The following is a 22328-nucleotide window of genomic DNA, read 5'->3' on the forward strand; positions in this document are numbered from 1 at the left end:
GCTCCGGCGATGGTTGTCTGCCTCCGGCGATGGTCGTCTACTAGCTGTCGTTCTGGTGTCTTCCTAAGTAGGGAGGATATAAGGAAGGGTAAAAAATGAGGTGGCTACCTAGGTATATATAGGGGGTATACTTAGCAGAGGTATGTGTAGAGGCTATTGGGAATATAGCGGGGACCCGATGCAGAGCTTCGCGTAGAGCCTCCATACGTAGAGCTTCGCGCAGAGCCTCGTGCAGAGCCTCTATACATAGAGCTTCGTATAAAGCTTCGTGTAGAGCCTCGTATAAAGCTTCGTGTAGAGCTTCGTGCAGAGCTTTGTATAGAGCTTTGTATAGAGCTTTGTATAGAGCTTTGTACAGAGCTTCGTGCAGAGCTTTGTGCAGAGCTTTGTGCAGAGCTTCGTGCAAAGCTTTGTGTAGAGCTTTGTATAGAGCTTCGTGCAGAGCTTTATATAGAGCCTTTATATATAGAGCTTTGTATAAAGCCTTATGTAGAGCCTTATATAAAGCTTTATATAGAGCTTTATACAGAGCTTTGTATAGAGCTTCGTATAGAGCTTCGTATAGAGCTTTATNTAGAGCTTTATATAGAGCTTTATATAAAGCCTTATATAAAGCTCTATGTAGAGCCCTATATAGAGCTTCGTGTAGAGCTTCGTGCAGAGCTTTTATGGTATTTTTGTTGCAGCCGAAAATTAGGGTTTAGCAATTTGCGGCGATTTGCATAAGTAGCCTGTGTGTTTGTAGTAAATCGCTACAAATCGCCGCAAATTGCCAAAATTGCGACTTACGCAGGTTTTGCAAACCCCGATTTTCGCTTATAACAACGTGCCTAAAAAAAAAATCCTGATGCCTTCCTTTCTTAAACTTGTGCCTAAGCAATTGTAGCTATTTCCTTTTTCTCCTTTCTACGCTGCTGTTTAGTATTCTTGGTCCTCTGCTTAGCCTTATCTACAGCCTCCCTAGCGTTGATAAGTGCTTTAGCCTATTCGGTAGTAAGGACTGATTTAGTAAAAAGTACTACCCGCTTCTTTTTTTTCTTAGCTCTTCTATCTACAGCGCCATTGCGAAGCTCTATATTTTCCAGCCGTAGTATTTTTATACCTTTATCTATTATATTTATATAGCTTATAAGCTTCCCAATAACAACGTTAATCGCTTTAGTAGTGGTATTTAAGGGTTTATTCGGTTGCAAATTGCCTCCGTTATAGAATCTGTTCGATCTATGCGTATTTTAGCGTCGCCCATTTTATAATTAGTGGCGGCTACTACCGTAGTTCAGTTAAATCTATAATTGAGCGATCGTTCGGTTAGGCTCCAGATAAGGCTCCAGATTTGGCTTTGCACAATGCGTGATTGATTTTGGTGAGCGATTTGAGTGCCTCTGCCACAGGCCCTATCGCGACTCTATGCCTTGGTCAGGGCTCCCAATGATGAATGAATGTATATTCATACCACTTATCGTATTCATATCATTAAGAGCCCTAAGATATTCATTATCGCGATAGTATCGCGATAATTAGTATCTTATGTAAGCTATACAACCAGTCTTAGCAAAGTATTAAATTACTTAGAATTCTTCTAAATTACCACCCACCCTATATACCTATGTATAGATATATATTAGAACGCGCGGAGTATCTATAGTTCTTAGCGAATCCTTTACTATAAGCCACTCTTTTACACTGCTACTAAAGCTTTAAAATATCTATATATATTTATAAGCTTATGAATATTCACAAGCAAATATTATATTCATATCGCTTATTATTATTAATATTATCGCGATAAGCTTATGAATAACGTTATCGTTGGGAGCCCTGGCCTTGGTGTAGTAATGGAACCTCCTCCTCAACTAACGCCCTCTCGTCCGTCAATATTTTCTACACCTTTGCCAACCTCCCGTACAAGCCACAGCAGAGTACGCACGCCCCCCGGAAATAAGCCCATCGCGATTACGAAGGTTAAGACAATAACATTATATAAGGCTTGCAAATGCGACAGCAGTATCGCAATCAGAGTGTGTGGAGTCGCCATATTATAAGAAGTCGTTACTTAGGCGCGTATGCGAGAGCTCTAGATTGTAACGGAATATGTAACGGGAGCTCAAAGCTACATATTGAAACGGTGCCAAGAACCTCATTACAACTACTATATATGGTATAGCTTGCAAATTTAACGCGCTTACCGATATACAGGAGCTCCATATTTAAACGGCGTTAGATCTACCGAACAACACCCTTATTTTTATATTTGAGCTCCGGTTCCGTTATAATATAGAGCCTCTATATTTGTAACGGAGGTGCAACCAAACGACCCCTAAATAATGGATTGTATAGCTGTACCGAGCTTAATTGGAGTGGCTTTTTAGAGTCTTTAGATGTAGAGGTAAGGATAAAAGCGTTGGTTTATTTAAGGGCTGAGGTGTATATAGTCGCGCATAGGAAGGTTACCCTATAAGGTGTTAAAGGACTTAATTAGGGTTAAAGGAAGGAGGCCTGTAGCTTTAAATGCACTATTAATGAGTTCGGGTGCGTATATTTAAGGCCTAATCTCGCCTAGGATCTATAGAAAGTAGTCTTTATTAATACCAGTAATACTATAGGCTGAGTATTCGTTGACTTTGGCTGAATATAGGCGCTTAACTACTGAAAAGATAATAAGATTTAGAGGCTATAGGAAGTGGGTTAAGTAAGGTAGAAGATATATAGGAATAATCTTATATTTCTAGCAGAACTCTATAAACTTAATATTAGTGTAAGAGATATGCCCATCTATAATAAGCAATCGGTAGCTATAGTGTTTAACGTTTAGTGTATTAGTTTTAGAGGCCTCCTATACCTCTATTTGTTAAATATAACGCTTAAAATATTAAAGCCACTTAAGGCCTATTTCTTTATTTAACTAGCCATTCTCTGTTATTCTAATTAAGCACTTGCCTGTAGCTTCCTCTACTGTTTCCCATAGTATATTTATATACTGCTTTCCTTTAAAAATAATAAATAGTGGAATTATCTATCTATGCATGCCAATTAAGTTAATTTAGGTGACCTACTCCCTATTGTCGTTAATCGTCTTAAAGTTAATAATTCTGCTTTTTAGTATATCTACTTTTGCAAAAAAAGCTAGTCCCATTATATAGCCTATCTCGTTTATATTCCACCTATTAAATTTACTAATATTATATCGGGTAATAGCGTCGGTATAGTTAGTAAAGAATCTCTAAATAAGGCCGGGATTATTATTTCTAAGAGCTTGTTCTTAATTAATTAAATATATATAGTAGTATTAAAGCTTATCCTGCCGTCTTAGGAAGTTATATACCTACTTTATACTAAGAGGGTCGATATAGACGTATTAAGAAAGGTTGGCATACTCCCGGTGGAGACTACTATAGCAATTAATTAAACGGTATGCTGCCGATATAGAAATCCGGTGTTTGCAAGATATATAAGGTGTTAAACGATTGCATCTTTGCTAGCCACGGTAATACAATTTTGGTTAGTATGGGCGACTTTATAGGGCTGTTGCTTTCCATTAAGACGACGTTAAAATGTCTATAAATCTACCTTATAGGCATTTACACAAGTTTCCCGGTCTTTGTAGAGCCTAGAATGCTAGGCAATAATAGCGCTCTATATTTTCTCTTCCCTATTAGGTTATAGGAGCCAGTGGGGCATTATAGTGTTAGTAAAAGATTTTTTAATTTAGTCGCAAACATTTAAAATAAGATAAAGTTGCTACTATTTTGATTTTGGAACCGGCAATATACTATATTAGGAAGGCGGTACTAGCCGACCGTTATAACCCTATCGCCGTTATAACTTTATCACCTACGTTATAAGTTAGTAATTTAAAAATTTTCCTTAGAAAATTTAACGGATTTCTCGTCTCTATATAACTGTCTTAACTTCTGCTTAGTCCGCACTATTATATATAGGAACATTTATATACTAAATTAACTTTTTAATTAAGTCTTATTAGTGGACTTACACTTTAAAAAACCTAGTTACCTAATCTCTACCCCATTAAAATACTAAGATTTTTACACTTACGATGCATCCCCTAATACTATATAAATAAAATTTCTATTTATATAGACTTATAGAGCTCGTAAAGCGCTTTAAAATGGTATAAATTTTATCTAAATATCCTAAGGATAAGTAATATTATGCGGATGTTTATAAAAGCCTATAAAACCAGGCTTAGGGGGAGCTGTACACGGAGCTCTATAGGCTCTATAGGCTCTATAAGCTCTATAAAAGCTCTCTATAAAGCTCTATATAAAGCTCTATAAAAGCTCTATATAAAGCTCTACTTAAAGCCCTATTTAGAGCCCTAAGGCTCTACTAATACGTAGTACTAATATACTAGGAAGTCTCTACAGACGCCCCTACGGACGTCTCTATAAACAGCTCTACATCGGCTCTATAAACGGCCCTATATTGTCTTTATAAACGGCCCTCTAAACGGCCCTGCATTGTCTTTACAAACGGCCCTATAAACGGCCCTATATTGTCTTTACAAACGGCCCTACAAACGGCTCTATAACAGCTCTGCACTATCTCTATAATTAGCTCTATAAGCGACCCTCTATAAACGACCCTATAAACGACCCTATAAATAGCTCTATAGCTACTCTACTAACGGCTCTATAACGGCTCTACTATCGCCTATATAATTGTCCGTATAAATAGCTCTCTAATAGCTTAGGGGGAGCTATACGCAGAGCTCTGCCTAGAAACTATTACGTATATACTAACTACGCGTATATAACCACCGCGTATATATTACCACTACTACTCTATAGATCTCCCCCTTAACTAGCTATTTATTCCCATTACTATTACGCTAGGTCTATTTCTAAATATCCCTCTAATTCTAACGGCCTCCGCTATACTATATGTATTTACTACCAGTATAGGTAAAAGGAGAAGAAGTAGGCACGACAGCGGCCTCCGCAGTAGCCTCTGTAGTAGTCTTTATAGTAGTCTCTATAGTCTTTATAGCAATCTCTATAGCCTCCGCAGCCTCCGTAGCCTCTATAGTAGCCTCTATAATAGCCTTTATAGTAGCCTCCGTAATAGTCTCTATAGCAGCCTCCGCGTTACTACTTTAGTTATAACTAGCTACGCTAATCGTTCTAATTTAATCGGTTTAAAACTTGTAAGATTTACTATATAAATAAAAAATCTATACGCTAAAGGTCTAAGTAGAAGTGGTTAAATAGCTAGCCTCTATTACGGGAGTTAGCGTAGATATATTTATAGCAATAGGTATAGTAGGCTGGTAAAGAGGAGGTTTATACTACTACGTAGATATATAAGGGCTAGAAACCGCTTCTTTAGTATAAGCGGCAGTTATTAACTATAGATAATTACCTTTAGGAGATTAAGCTATAGGGGCAGCTATAATAACAGGAGTAGTATAAATAGCGTAAGTAACGTTAAAAGCAGCTTTATTAGCTTTACTAGTAGGGGGTATATAAGCACTAGTGGGTATAGGCTATATATTAGGTATAGAAGCAGGAGTAGCAGTAATAAGAGTAAAAGCGGCGGCGGCAGTAGGGGGAGTAGGAGGAGTAGTAGTAGCAGGATATTAACTACTAGGATAATAGTGGATAGAATAGTCGCTAGCAGCCTAGATGGAGGAGTAGTAGGGGCGGTAGCGGTAATAGATGCATTAGGGGTAATAGGGGTAGTAGTAGTAGTAGGGTAGTAGTAGGGTAGTAGTAGGGCAGTAGTAGTGTAGTAATAGGGCAGCTACTTAGTTTGTAAATAGACTTTGTCCTAAAAGGATAAAAGCCCGCCGTAAGCGTAAGAAATCTGTTAAATTTCTCGTCTTATATATACTAAATTACGGTTTGACCTAAGTTTCTAATTAGTTAAAAATTTATCCTAGTTACCTGATCTTATATACTACCTTATTAAATCGCGACTGGTATTTACACTTATAAGGGCTTAATGAAATCGGCCTCTGCACCTCCACGCGGTGGAGCCCGGGAACCTGGCAGCTACTATTGATGTTCCATTTGGATCGTGTCAATAGACTACCAGAGCAAACGCAGAGACGTGTGTACGGCTGCGCAGCGCCTGCGCAGTGACGTGGTGGTGGTAGTGTGAAAAAAAAATTTCACTAGGGGGTGAGCCCCAGTAAAAAGTTTGAACATAGCTACCACGTCTATCGTACACGTTCGGTCATTCGAATCGATAAGCAATCATCCCTCCGGCGTACCCCCTCCCTCCTACGAATACTACATACACCGCGCAGCACCCACACATATACGTAAACAATCCGCGCCCTAAGCGTAGCAGAGGCCCCCTATTTTAACATTACCTGGTAACCTGGGTATCTAGTTATAGGGACTAGTCCCCCCTATTAAATACTAGAGCGTCCTCCTATACCTCACAAATAGGTGTAAGGGCCTGGGTTTGGGCCCTAGCGCAAAAGCGATACCAAGTTATATACACCCCGTTGTAGAAACCTTTTAATAGAGAAATAGATAAGAGACCTTAGCATGCAGGCCCGGGCGGAGGGCAAGCGTTATTATTAGGAGATATTTACAGGAGACTTAGAAAAGGAGCTAGGGACAGGCACACAACTCTATACAGGTAATATATAGACGTGGCAAAAATAGTTTAAATGGCAGATAGGGCAAGACAGGCATTTTAGACACTCCTGCGTAAGGGGAGTCTCAAAGCAGTAACCTGACGGTGTTTTTCCCCCCGTTGATGTAGTATGGATGCTATCTGGAAGTACTACCTCTCACGTTTCCCTTGGGGGTTTTTTATTCACCCAAAAATGGGTTTTTCTCAGTAAATATTGAGTTTTTACCATAGGAATTAGTCTGCGTGGACCCATTAGGGGGACCGGGTCGGACGGTAAATTAAATCTATTATTATTTACACTTATAATACACCCCCCAATATTACCTAAATAAAATTTCTATTATAATAGATTTATAAAGCTTGTAAAGCGCTTTAAAATAGTACCACTTTTATCTAAATATCTAAAGGATAAGTAATATTATGCTAATGTAGAGTTAAAAGCTCCGTAAAATACTTAGGGGGAGCTGCGTATAGAGCTCTATAGGCTCTATAAGCTCTATAAAAGCTCTTTATAAAGCTCTATATAAAGCTCCGTAAAAGCTTTATATAAAGCTCTACTTAAAGCCCTATCTAGAGCCCTAAAGCTCCACTAATATATAGTACTAATATACTAGGAAGTCTCTACAGACACCCCTATAGACGTCTCTATAACGGCTCTACTACTACCTATATAATCGTCTATATAATCGTCTATACTAACGACTCTATATCGGCTCTATAAACGGCTCTACATTATCTCTATAAACGGCTCTACGATGGCTCTGCATTATCTCTATAAACGGCCCTATAAGCGACCCTCCGACGGCCCCGTAACGGCTCTATGACAGCTCTATAAACGACCCTATAAATGGCTTTATAGCTGCTCTACTAACGGCTCTACGACGGCTCTATAACGGCTCTATAAATAGCTATACGAATAGCTCTATAAAATAGCTCTACTATCGCCTATATAATTATCTATATAAACGGCTCTCTAACGGCTTAGGGGGAGCCGTATACGGAGCTCTGTTCGGAAACTATTACGTGCGTATACTATATATATATAACTATATATACACAACCACGCGTATATAACCCTTATTACTACCACTACTCTATAGATCTTCCCTTTAACCGCTTATTTTATAACCGTTATTATTGCCCTAGGTCTATTTCTAAATACCTGTTATAGTACGTGCCGACTATTAAGGTACGTTGTACGAGGTGACTGTATATAATTAATAAACGATATTGTGTAAGGATCTATGTAGGAGGTAAGGCGGTATATATACACGTCGCTCAGGGGTCAGGTCTGTGCTCGTGTTATAACAACACTAAGTTATAACAACGTGTCAGGTCAGTGCCGTGACAATACCCCTTTAATTCTAACGGTCTCTACCTTATTATATATATCCACCACCAGTATAGGCAAAAGGAGAGGAAGGAGAAGAAGTAGGCGGAATAGCCTCTGCAATAGCCTCCGCAGTAATCTCCGCAGTAGTCTCCACAACAGCCTCTACAACAGCCTTTGCAACAGCCTCCGTAACAGCCTCCGCAATAGCCTCCGCAGTAATCTTTATAGTAGTCTCCGCAACAGCCTCCGCAATAACCTCCGTAACAGCCTCCGCAGCAGTTTCTACAGTAGTCTCCGTAATAGCCTCCGCAATAGCCTTCGCAACAGTCTCCGCAGCAGGGTTGTTTTGGATAAATCTTATCGCAATAAGGCGCAATGGATATCCTTATCGCGATAAGGATATCCATTACATCTTATCGCGATAAGTCTTGGCATACCCCAAATAAATTTTCAGTCGCCTTCTTCTTCTTTATTATTATACAAAATATGGCTTTAGAAGTGGAATTAGAAGCTCTTAACTCTATTAATACCTCTAAATAAAAAAAATAAGAGGTCGCTTAGCTCTTTTAACATAGGAGCATACCTGTCCACTAGGCAGTAATAAGCCCGTATAAAATAAAAAAAGCCTATCTTTTATTCTATTGTAAACACTATACAAAGTTATACGCTATATAGTTAACTTCTAACTTCTAAAACTACTTAGCGTTAAAGCATGGCATTACGGTTAAGCCTAAAACTAGTTATATAAAAGAAGCAATACGGGATTAATTAAAAGACCTTTACCTTAAAGCGTTATCTTAAAATAAGATAGAAGAGCTAGATTTAGAAGTACTCCGAGCAGTCCTAAATAAGGAAGTTATTAATAAGGCCCTTATTACATTAATTATCGTACAAAACTTACCATTTTAGATAGTTAAGTGGCCAGAGTTCCATGTTTTTCTATAGTTAATTAATCCTAAAGTAGACGGCCATATAACTATAGCCCATTTAATAGTTAGTAAAAAGATCTATAACTTATGGCTATCGTAAAAGGATATTGTATAAAAGAGGCTACAGTCTACACTAATAAGTATTTATCTCTCTATTAATATCTAGACCTCTCTAAATAATTACCTTCTTCTTATAATTTGCGGCTATTTTACGGACAGTTAGAAAAAGCTTATCCCTTAACCCGCCGACGTCCACTGACTATGTGGTCCGTGCGGAACACCAGAATCAAAAGTACGCGTATAGCCAATGTAGATTTAATCAATACAATACTATCAACTATGCCGTCTAATCTCACTTCTAATGATATAGACATTATTCAGCCGACTCAATATAATGTTCAACCAAATCGCGTCGCTAAAAACCTACCACCAGAGCCGTGGCCGCTGCTCGATTTTACAACGGCTTTGTATTTCTAATCACGACGATTTGATTGCATTGATCTTATTGGTTAGTCCTTATCGATACCGAGTGGACGAATTTCGGCGGGTTAAGGGATAAACGCTCTTCTCGGCCTCCGTATGGTAGCCTCCTATAGCGGGGATAAGTAATAGAATACTCTCCTTCTAGTGCTTAAGGACTACGGGATTACGCGAAAGCTGGGTGCCGTTATATCCAATAACTATACTATAAATAATAAGCTCTGTNNTANNATAAGCAACTAGCTTNTNTAGGAAGAAGGAATTAAATAGAATCCCGTCTACTAACGGATCCGCTATTAGGGTTATATTCTTAACCTTACCGTATAGGCTTTCCTCTTTAAAAACTTAATTAGTCTTAATAACATTAAGTTGTATAAAGAAGATAAGGTAAAAGGAAAAGAGTTAGATCTAAAAGAGGAGAAAGAGAAAAGTAATATATTTCGGAAACTTGGCGCACTTAAAAAGCTTTATAATATTACTATACACACCTATAGCTCAGCCGGTTATATAAGGGAGTTTAAAAGTCTTATAGGGAGAAGAATTCCGCTTAATAATCGTATGAGATAAAATAGCTAGTATTTTATACTCAGCGTAGTAATTAAGAAAGAGTCTGCCCTTAATACGTATACTAAGCGTAACCTTAATACGCTTAAAAAGGACTATCTTAGTCTAAAGGACTAGGAGGCGCTTCGTATGATAAAAAGTGTAACCGACTACGGTGCTGCCGAGACAGCCTTAACGCCACCCAATATATTGATCGCAGATCAATATTGCTTGCAGATCACTGTTCCCATTTCAGCTACCATTTCATATATATATACCTCTTAATACCCATAGATTTACAATCAAGTTGCTCGTTTAATTTCACACACTGCAAAGCTTACAAAAAGTTTTCTTTAAATATTTTACTAAGCAACCCTAAAATGCCAAGGACACAAAGCAACGCTTAAGAATATACTCTTTATAATAGATATTATAATTAAGCACCTTAATAAATCCTAGGTTAGTTTATCCCCCCTTTTTATTTCTTAATTTAGCTAATATTATATAATAAAGGGAGTATATATCTAATAAGGAGTTCTCTAAACGCATTAAAAATGCTTAGAATACCTTTAATAGATATTATTATAAAACAGATAACTCGCCCCTTTACGCCGCTGCACTTATTCTTTATCTAGCCTATTATATAAGATATATTAAGTAGGTTTAGAAGAAGGAGTAGCGTAAGCCTACACTTAATAGCGTTAAAGAGCTTTGGGAAAGATATTAGAATAGGAGTTTTACGCCTAGAAGTATATTGTGATATAAAAGGCTGGCTCTAGCTCAAAACCTTAATAAGTTTAATAAGATTGCTAAGGATTTTAATAGTATAATGTTTTGACTAAAAAGTCAAAACGAGTATAAGGACTTTATCTCTAAGACGCCATATAAGATTTTAACAACTGCACTTTAGTGGTGGTCTTAAGAACAGCAACAAAAGCGCTAGCTACGGCTCTCGCTTATGGCAATTAAAATTCTCTTAATTCCAGCAATAAGCGATAAGCCAGAAAGAGTCTTTTTAGGAGGACGTTGTACGGTATTATGGGAGAGAATGCAGATAGATTCTAAAACTCTTAAGAAAACAGAGTGTTTAAAGAATTGGCATTAGAGAAGAACTATAAGAGAAATAGGTAATTTTTCTCTAAGTATTTAGCTATATAGTTAGGGGGGAAAGGTACTGTAATATCCGCAATATCTACAATATCCGCAATATCCGCAATATCCGCAGTATTCGCAATATCCGCAATATCTGCAATATCCGTAATATCCGTAATATTTACAATATCTGTAATATCTGCAATATCTACCAAATTCTGCTAAGTCTACTAAATTCTGCCGAATTCTGCCAGGAGTCTTACTAGTTAAGGTAGAAAAGCTCCGCATAGGCACTTTTATCCTTATCAATTGCGATATTTTATACATTTTCTATTGGATAAAGGATATTTTATGCTCGCTTATTCGCATTATCCAAAACAACCCTGCTCCGCAGCAGCCTCCATAGTAGCCTCTATGCTACTACTCTAGTTATAACTAGCTACGCCAACCTTTCCAATTTAGTTGGTTTAAAACTTGCGAGATCTGCCTTATAAATAAGAAAGCTCTATACAAAAGGTCTAAGTAGACGCGATTTTATGGCCTTTAGAATTAGCGCCGGCCTTTATTATAGGAGTTAGCATAAATATATCTACAGTAATAGGTACAGTAGGATAGTAAAGAGGAGGTCTATACTATAGCACAGATATCTAAGGGCTAGGAACCGCTCCTTAAGCGGCGGCTATTAACTATAAATAATTACTTTTAGGAGATTAAGCTATAGGAGCAGCTATAATAAAAGGAGTAGTATAAACAGCGTAAGTAACAATAGGTGTAACGCTAGTAGGTTCGTCAGCAGTAGGTATATAAGCACTAGCGAGTATAGGCTATATATTAAGTGTAGAGGTAGAAGTAGTAGTAATAAAAGCGAAAGCGGCAGTATTAGTAAGGGGAGAAGGAGGAGGAGGGGCTAGGTAGTAGCGACTGGGATAATAACAGCCGGGGCGGTCGCTAGTAGCCTAGATAGTAGTAGGTAAAGCAGCTAAAGCAATAGCTAGAGTAGTAGCTAGAGTGGTAGCTAGAGCGGTAGTTAGAGTAGTAGCTATAGCAATAGTTATATAAATAGATACGGGAACAGATACGGATAGGCGGCGGTAGTAGCAGTAGTAGTAGTGGTAGCAGTAGCAGTGGTAGTAGTGGTAGTGGTAGCAGTAGTGGTAGTAGTGGCAGTAGTAGTAGGGTAGTAGTAGGGCAGACTAAGTTTAGAAGGCTAAAAGCCCGCCGTAGGCGCAAGAAATCCGTTAAATTTACCCAAGGAACCAAATTGCTAGCTATAAGTTAGCAATTTAGAAAATTTCCTTAGAAAATTTAACGGATTTCTTATCTTTAGTATACTGAATTTGGGTTAAACCTAAGGTTCTAATTGGTTAAAAATTGGTTTAGGTTACCTAATAAGGAGACGTGTTACCTTACGTACTACCCTATTAAATTTATAACCTTACGACTTCTTCCTACCCCTTACTACTTAAATATCTTCTATATATTACTACCCTAGCTACTACTCCCTACTTACCGCCTAAATACCTTCCAATTGTATATTTTGCAACACCTATAAGTAGTATTGCCCTTTTACTCACTTTATACCAAATCGCTAAAGAGCTCTATATAAGACCTGTAAATCTTATAGGGTTAATTCTCTTTTTACTCTTTTTACTTACTACCTTTCTAACTCTATATAGGAGAAAAGAAAGAAATGGTCCTAATGATGACCTTTAGCGGACCTTCCGCAGCCTATAAACCAAACTACAGCCGCTACTACTTCCGCCGCTACTTCCGCCGCTGCTTCCCCCCTTATACCGCCTATATTAATCTAGCCGCGACTACCTATATTAATTTAGCCGCAACCCCCTATATTAATCTAGCCGCGACCTACTATATTCTACCCTATTTTAGAGTAGCTAAATTATAGTCCTATTATTATAGTCCGCCATATTATAGAGCAGCTAGATCTTAGTCCTATAGATATTACCTATAACTTCTACGCGGCCCTATATTAGGTTAATAAACATATTAATATATTACCGCCTAGTAATCTATAGTTTAAACCTGCTATAAGTATAGTAATATAAACCTCCCTCTATTCTAGCCTCCGCTAGAATATTTACGCAATCTTTTAGAGTCCTATAATACTTTTACTAGATAGTTTAGGGAGCGGGTTCGCGCATATAATGCAATATTAGCTTTTATATCTATAAACTATACTATTACTAACTGTATTATAGCTTACGGCGGCCTAAATTGCTTTTAGATATATAGTAAGCTTTACTATCTATAGGGCCCACTAGAGCCTTCTACTAATATTACTCTATGGTATACCTAGCTATACTTTTATAACCCTAGTTATACTATAAATATCTAGCTATAGGCCTATCCTAATACCTAGCTAGATATAACTATTTTATAGTGCCTTATTACTATACTATTTAAGGAACGGAACCCTTTTATTGCCCTTTATTAAACCGTAAAGGAACGGCTTTAAGCTTAGCCTATAATAGCCCTATTACGGATTATCTTAAACCTATAGATGCGGCTTATCTTAGAGGCTAGTACTAATTAGCGCTGTAAGAACGTTAGGAAAAAATTTACTAGCATTTAATTTTACTTTTCTGCCATTTTAGCATTTTCTAGCATTTCTAGCATTTCCTAGCATTTAGCTGCTAAATGCGGCATTTAGAATCAAGTGTTAGCATTTAGCCGCTAAATACGGCATTTAGAATTAAGTGTTAGCATTTAGCTGCCAAATACCACATTTAGAATTAAGTGTTAGCATTTAGCTGCCAAATGCCGCATTTAGAATTAAGTGTTAGCATTTAGCTACTAAGTGCTAACTATAAGATTACTAAGCATATATAAAAGTATAATTTTCATAATTTTAATATTTTATATACACTTTATTAATATTACTAAGCATATATAAATGTATAATTTTCATAATTTAAATATTTTATATACGCTTTATTAATATTACTAAGCATATATAAATGTATAATTTTTATAATTTTAATATTTTATATACGCTTTATTAATATTACTAAGCATATAAAAAAGTATAATTTTTATAAATTTAATATTATTAATAAAAATAATATATTTTATATTTTATATATATTTTATTAATATTAGTAAGCATAGGGGGCAGGGTGGCATTATAAAAAAATTTACTAGTATCTTAAATTAGGTTTATGCTAATTAAGTAATTTTAGTATTTAGCCGCATTTAGTTGCATTTTATAGCTATATACTACACCGCTAATAATAATGCTGCAATTTATGGCTAAACGCTGCCTTAATAATAAAAGTGCTATAAATTGTAACTTAATACTCTCTTAGAAATAATAATACTAGAAATATTTTAGTTAACTAAGTTTACTATATACGCTATACTACTACCTATAAGTTACTAAAAGATATATCCTTTAACCCACGTATATACCACTATATAATTATAATAGGTTTCGCTATATAGCGACTATATATAGTGTTTAGAACTATCTACAGTTTTATTATACTCTTATAATCGCTACCAGTATTAGATAGTCTTGGTGTCTTCCTTCTTACCTTAGCCTGCTTTTAAGCTTAAACTGGCCTTCTCCTTATATACTAACTTGTGCAGTAACAACGTAAATTTAGTTAACTTTAATATTCTCTACTTAATACTTAACTTCCAATTAGCTATAATAGTACTATAGTAGATAGGCTTAGTCTGTCCTTATTAATCTATCTAAGCGAATAGTTGCTTTACCTCCGAGAGCTTATAGCTTGGCTTAACTATAATAATATAATTTACGCGCTATAGGTTAATAGATAGCCTAATTAATGTGAAGGTGCAAAGTAGGATCTACTTAAAGTTATTAGTGTTAAAGGTTTGCCTAGCCTCGGCCTTTTTAATATTAGATATGCCGGCTATATAGTAGAGCACCTTATCTTTACTATATTCTTTATATAGCCTATTAAACTAATAAGCTAGTGTAAGAGGTGAGCAAGTAGTAATAATAATCTTATACGCTAAACCATCCGTTTATTTTTCGACATAAACGTAATTATAGATTTTTTTAGCTTAAAAGAACTTTATATTCTGTTAAAAATAGCAGTTAAGTATATTAGTGAACTCCTTACTAAGTGGGTTAGTAGTCTATTTAGCGATAATTAGGTCCTTAAGTATGCAACTCTAAGTTTTTAGGCATTTATTATTGGACTTATTGGACTTATCGGACTTAATAATAATAGGGGTATACTAGTCCCAGTATTAGACAACCTAGGCTACACTTACTGCCGTTTTCGCGTTAGTATATAACTTGGCTTAGGTAAGTTTTAGTATCTTAGGTTTAGTATTTAGATCGCTACTATCTTCCTCCTATATAGCTAGAAGTTCCTTATATTAGCGCCTCTACTCTATCCTTACTCGGTCCTCTATAGTTGTAATTATAGCCACCTTAGTGTTATTAGGGTCGGCCTATAATATAACTAATTTAAAATAGCTATTCTTTAGGATAAGCTTTTACTAGTTAAACTAGAGTGTTAACTCCCCTTTATATATCTAAAACATTAGAATAACTATACAGAAAAATGCAGCTAGTTTACTAAATTTTTTATCCGCTATTGCTCTAAATGGGTTAGTCTTCGTATTCTTATAGAGACGGTTAAATTCCTTCTTCTTTAGCTAGATGTTTTCTTCTTTAAGCTTAAGCAGTACTTCAAACTCCGTTCCCTTTAGCTTATCTACTTCTTCCTACTTAGGCCTCTTTAATCCTACTATAATAAACCGCATTAGTTGCATTAGGTTCCCGTTATTAGGCGTGCTAAACGCACCCTATATAGTAGGGCTACAATTATACGCGATACGGTACTCCTTAACTATATCTTTAATAAATAATATTAAGACTCTACCGGTTGTGTCTAGGTAGCATTTATCCTAGAGGATACGCCTAACCTATATTATACTCTTTAATTTCTAATACGATCTAGGGGTTTTGCCCTTTAGGTGTTTTTATATACTAGTTTATATAGTAATAAACCCGCGTATTAGTTATATGGTAATATAATTTCGCGTAGTAATTAGAAGGAATTAGGTTAAGTGTCTTAGCGCTAATAGTTCCATCGTATTAGAGGTAGGGTAATAATTATTCTTAAACCTAGCTTTGCCCTATAGGTGTAATAAGAAAGTCTTACCAACCAGATATATATTATTATTATTCTCCTATTATTCCTTATTAGTCCACTTAAGAGCCTTATAGATTTGCGGCCATTTATCCTTTTTTAGTTTACTAAATATCTTAACTTTATTATAGCTAGGGGCGAGAATTGTAATCTAGGGCGGGTTAGGGCGCTTTATAATCGCGCCGTCTTATAATATTACACTCGCGTCTTTTAGGAATCCTAGCAGGCCCAGGGTCGGCGTAAGGATAACTAAGCAGCCTTACTGTGGGTCTATAGGGTACAGCTTCTTAAAGTTGTCTTTATAGTAGTATATAATCGGCTGCTTTGCTACCTATAGGCATTTTATATCTAGCAGATATATCTTAGGTAGGTAGCGGGTTATATCCCTAGCGGCTTAAGCCTTTTAAACGTCCATTATATTCTAATAGTAAAAGTAGTTTATTAGCTATTAAGTGATTATTTATATAGTCTTGCCCGCGCTAGGTTCGTCTGCATTGTTACGGACGCTTTAAGTACGATGTTACGACTACTAGGAGAGGAGTCGGAAGAAGCTAGTTAGTTAATTTAAGCACGGTCTAGGATGGAGCCGGTGGAACTATATGATAAGGAATAGTAACCGAGGTTATATAATATAATCTATATAATCTATATAATCTATATAATCTATATAATCTATATAATCTGCGACAGAGTAGATAAAGCACACGTACCTTATATATAAGGAGAATTTTATAGGAGTATAGTTGTGTATTTAAGGACCCTTAATCCCTACCTAGATAGTTCCTTCCTTGTAGTAATTCTTAGAATACAATTAGAGTTAATTTATTAGGCAACCACTCTACCAGTTATTATTACGTTATTAACTTTAATTTGTATTACCTATATACCTAGCCTAATAACAAGCCCACCGTAGTTCTTACTATAAGGTTCCGTTATACAATTACTACCTAGTTATAGTATTAAATATAAAAAGTCGAATAATATGCTACCAAAAGCAGCTACTATAACGCTATTAACGGCGGCAACTACTTTAAGGTTAGGAGGGGACACTAGTATAGCGGACACTAACTCTTAATAACCTGTGACGGTTAGATAGTTATAAGAAATAATTAACTAGTTAATAATAAACAATACGGCGCTAAAAGAAAGGGTTAATAGAATAGGAGTAGTAAAGATTAAGTTACTATTAATTAAGAGATACTTAGGAGAAAGATTAAAGCTTAAGGGATTTCTTATATAAATATACTTTAAGGTTACGTAAGAAGGAGCTAAGCTACCAATACTATAGATTGAATAGCCTATGTAGGACTATTCCTATTAGGAAGAGCACTTAAATAGTTTAAGCCTTACCTTATAGAAATATAGGTAAATAGAATGACGACCACTAATTAAGAGGTGCGGTTTATATTCTCTAGCTAGGAAGGGTTTACGGAACGACTTATATAGATATTTAGAGACCTAGAAGGGACAACTATAGTAAAAAGGAAACTCTAGAATATTACGCAACGGACTTTAGTAATTAAGTATACTATATAGTTCCAGACGTTAGCTATATAAGTAAAGTAGAATAATAGGGCGCTTATAGTATAGTATAAGCAAGGATTTAAGGCTAAAGTTTAGGACGTAATTATCCTAATAGAAGATATGGATACCCTAAGGGACCTAATAGATTAAGCAATTAAGATTAATAACTAGATCTACTAAAGGGAATAGGCTAAGAAAGGCTAAGATAGAGTTCCATAGTTATATAAGGCGTAGAGTATATAATAACTAAAGCTAAGTTAAAAACTATGGTATAGCGCAGAGCTAATAGACCTAAGTGGTACTAAAGAAGCCTATAAGAGATAGAGTAAGAAACTATAAAAACCTAGAGGTTAAGGATCTAGTAATTATAGGACTAAGGAGTAGAGGCTAAACTAGGGATCTTAGTAGCAGAAGACGTTTAGGCGGACTCTATAGTAAAGTTAATAGTTTAAAGATAGAGCTTATATAAATTGCGGGAAATAAGGTCACTTTATAAGGGATTATAAAAATAGTTAGAGTTACTATATAATAAAGGGAACTAGACTAATAAAAGACATATATATATAGAGAGATAATAGTATACTGCGAGGAACAAAAGAATGTTTAATTAGAAGTTTTACGTTTTGTTATAATAACATATACCAAATTTATAAAGACGCTAAGTACGGCGTAAGCTATTAGCTATAGGAGCTAAAATTAATAGAGTTTAGAGGAACCAACGAACTAGTTTATAGATCGGATATTAAGGACAATAAGTTTAACACGGGCGAAATATTCTATAACGATAAGGCAATAAAAGCAGCTTACTAGGAGCATATAAACCTTAAAGATGTTATATAAGAGGTAGAGGATAATTCCATTATAGAATAGGAAATATTAGTAGGGATTAAGACCCTACTAGATATGATGTTTATTACTTCGCGAAACGTAAGAGAAGTAGGATAGCGAACTACTTTGGCACTCGATAAAGGTAAAGGGCTAAAGGCTTAAGATTCTTAAGACGAGATAAGAGATGACTAAGATTCTTAAGATAAGATGAGGTAAACCTAAGGACCTATAATAGACAGCAACTAATAGAGTAGGGTAGTAGCTTAGTTTAAGGATATACGGTAATAATAAGGCAGTACTAAGAATGCCTTAGTTATAGGAATATAATCCAAAGATTAATTGGGTTATAGGTTAAGTTAATATTAGGGATACTTAACGGCGTAAGATATAATAATAGGCTAAGTTGGTATAGTACTAAGTTAGAGTAATATATAAGAAGACTAAGTAAGGCTTAAGTTATATACTAAAGAGATACTATAAGTACAGTAAGAAACTATAGTTACTAAAAAGTGAAAAGCTGTTAAAATATATAGTATAGGACTATAAGATAGAGTTAAAACTAGGGATAAGTCTAAGGTTTTTTCTAATCTATAAGCTTACTAAAGAAGAAGGTAGAGTACTAAAAGAGTTTGTTTAGGAAAACCTACAAAAGGGATATATTAGACTATCGCAGTCGTTAGCAGGTTATCTAGTACTATTTATACCTAAGAAAAATAGCAAACTAAGGCTGTGTATTAACTATAGATAGTTAAACAGCATTACTAAAAAGGATAGGTATCCTTTATCCTTAATTAGCGAAATCTAAGATAGGATAGGTAATGCGTAAATCTTTATAAAGATAGATCTAAGATAGGCGTACTATTAGATTAGAATTAAGGAAGGCAATAAATAGAAGGCGGCCTTAGGTTAAAAGAAGGACTATATAAACTATTAGTTATATAATTCGGGCTTATAAACGTATTAGTAATGTTCTAGAAGCGTATTAACAATATATTAGGAGAATACTTAGATAAATTTGTTATAGTATACCTTAACAATATTATTATCTACTTAATAACTAAGGAAAAATACGGGGAATACGTTAAATGGGTTTTAAAGAGACTATAAGAAGAACAGATGCTAGTAGTAATTAAGAAATACGAGTTCTTCACTAAGAGGACTAATTTTGTTAGATTTACTATTAAACTAGGCCAACTTAGTATAGATCTAAAGAATATTAAGGCTATAGTAAATTAGTAGAAACTAGAGAATATTATATAGTTAAGATTATTTTTAGGGTTTTATAATTACTGCAGGAGGTTTATAGCGCAATAGTTAAAGGATATTAAACTATTTATATAATTAATAAAGAAAGAAGAACTATAGGCATAGGGAAAGAAATAGTAAGAATTATTTAAAAAAGTTAAAAAGCTATTTACCTAGGAGCCAGTTCTTAAGATCTATTAATTAGAGTTAGAGACGGTTATAAAGATAGATATATTAGACTATATATTAGGGGCGTACTTTATATAAAAATACCAAAATAGATAGCACCTAGTGGCATATTATAGTCGGAAGATAACACTACTAGAGTTAAACTATAATATCTATAATAAGGAGTTATTAGGTATAGTTATAGTATTAAAAAAATAGAGAGCATTCTTATAAGGCACTAAGAAACTATTTATAGTTAAAACGGATTATAAGAACCTAATAGGATTCCTAATAATAAAGGAACTTAACTAAAGATAGGTTAAATAGGTAGAGATACTTATAGAATACTATTTCAAGATTTAGTATATTAAGGGTATAGATAATATATAAGTAGACGCTTTAAGTTAGAAAGCTAAACTACAAAATAATAAAAAGCTATTAGGGGCTTTACTACGAAAAGATATAAATAGATTAATTAGGCCATCGAAAACGGACTCTGCACCTGTATGTGGTGACGGCTACAAACCTAGGTCTTTGAAGTTCAGACTTAGAGCTAATGTAGAGACGTTATATAGCGTGCGATAGGACCTAGTGGTTGTGGTTATGAGCGTTATAGGCGGTAGTGAAAAATTTTTAGATAGTGAGATCTTGAAAACCACTACTGTGGCCCTCTATAATTTAGCTACGCTATTCTCCTATTAAGGCACCTATATAATCCAACGTGGATAAACGGCATTTAATAGCATCCCCCGACCCCTAATAGAAAGCATTAACGACCTCTTATATTAACGAACGAGCGATCGTGAATAAACAAGCAACGAGCAAATATACGGCCCCTCCTAACCCCTAGGGCGATCGCCCGCGGAGCATACGGTTACTCGCTGTTTTTTCTACTAAATACTACCTAGCAGCCTAGATTACGACCTACGGTTTTCCCTATCTTCTTTTAACGGAGTGGTAACCCTTAGAAAGGGCCTAGCTGGGGCCTAGGTATAAAAGATACCCAAATATACAATATCCCGCTCGCTTATTAGTATTACGGTAGTTAGAACGGATAAATCCCCCTTACGCCTTTAATAGGCCCTAGGGGGGGGGAGGCATGGCGTATATAGTAATGGTTAAATAAGAGATAGTATATAGGGGATGGCCAAGATATAGGAGACAATAGTAAGATACAGCAATTAAGTGGCAAGGCCTAGCTAGGACGTAGTGAACCCTAGCTTGGATAAGCTAGAGAAGGAAGTAGTGGTTCCTAAGAAGTTTGAATATTTAAGGAGGATAGGACATAGCTGTAGGCCCGTAGGGCCGCTGCTATATGCGGATATGGCAAATGGGGTTTTTTATCCTACTAAGGTGGCTTATAGGGTTTTTCCTCCCCCCTAGCAGCAAGGGTTTTTTCCCGTTAATATTACTTTTCCCTTATATACGGAGTAGTCTGTATGGGGCTAGATAGCATCCGTATCAGACGTTAATTAAAGAAGAATTATTAAATAGATTAATTAGGTATAATTATTTAAAAATTATAGCAACTTAAGAGGAACTAAAAAGAGTTTATAAGTTACCGAAAAGCTTTTAGGTATAGAGAATTCTAAAAGCATAGTTAGAAGATCTACAAATAGATATATATAAAAATTAAAAAGTAAAGTATATCCTAAAGAGCATAGCGGAATATTTTATAAGAGATTTCTATAAGGGAATAACTTAAGGATATAATAGAGCTAAGGGCTTAGTGTTAAGACTTTAAGAGGAGTATATTATTAACGGAATCTAGGGCTTAGTAAGGAAAGTTATAAAGGAGTATCTAGATTTCTAAAGGAATAAACTAACGAGGTATAAGCTATATAGAGGGCTACAACTTATTAAAATATTAGAGAGACTATAGGAGGTTATATTATAGGACTTTATTATTAAGTTACTAAAGTTAAGAGACTATATTACCGGATAAGATTATAACGTAATCTTAGTAATAGTAGATAAGCTTATAAAGTAGGGATACTTTATAGTATATACAGAAGAAATCTTAGCAGAAGATGTCGCTAGAATTTATGTTAAAGAAGTGTTTATAAGATATAGAGTACTAAGTAAAATTATATCGGATAGAGATCTAAGATTCGTAATAGCATTTTAGGAGGTATTCTTAGCGGAATAAGGAGTTAGAGTAGTAACTTCTACCGTATATTATCCGCAGACAGACGGTTAAACGGAAAGATTAAATTAGATACTAGAGTAGTATCTAAAACATTATATTAATTACGTATAGAATAATTAGGTATTGTTACTACTAGTTATATAGTTTATATATAACGCAATACCTTAAGAAGGAATAGGTATATTACCGTTTAAGGCAAATTATAGATATAAGCTAAGAATATTGTTATTACTATAATAAGCGAAGAAAATAAGTAGTATAGCTAAAGAAAGAATAAA

General features: G+C 35.3%; 2 protein-coding genes across 2 annotated transcripts; both read left to right on the forward strand.

The window, feature by feature from the left end:
• Window positions 1-9675: 9675 nt before the first annotated feature.
• On the forward strand, window positions 9676-9915 carry K441DRAFT_530084 (uncharacterized protein; the record flags this gene model as incomplete). Its single annotated transcript, XM_067642173.1, has 1 exon — window positions 9676-9915. A coding segment is annotated over one exon (240 nt), but the record flags the coding sequence as incomplete, so codon positions are not given.
• Window positions 9916-10840: 925 nt separating this feature from the next.
• On the forward strand, window positions 10841-10990 carry K441DRAFT_461423 (uncharacterized protein; the record flags this gene model as incomplete). The annotated part of the gene is made up of 1 exon (XM_067641778.1): window positions 10841-10990. A coding segment is annotated over one exon (150 nt), but the record flags the coding sequence as incomplete, so codon positions are not given.
• Between the last annotated feature and the right edge of the window lie 11338 nt (window positions 10991-22328).

Source organism: Cenococcum geophilum, assembly GCF_001692895.1.
Source record: "Cenococcum geophilum 1.58 unplaced genomic scaffold K441scaffold_45, whole genome shotgun sequence".
Lineage (NCBI taxonomy): Eukaryota > Fungi > Ascomycota > Dothideomycetes > Gloniales > Gloniaceae > Cenococcum > Cenococcum geophilum.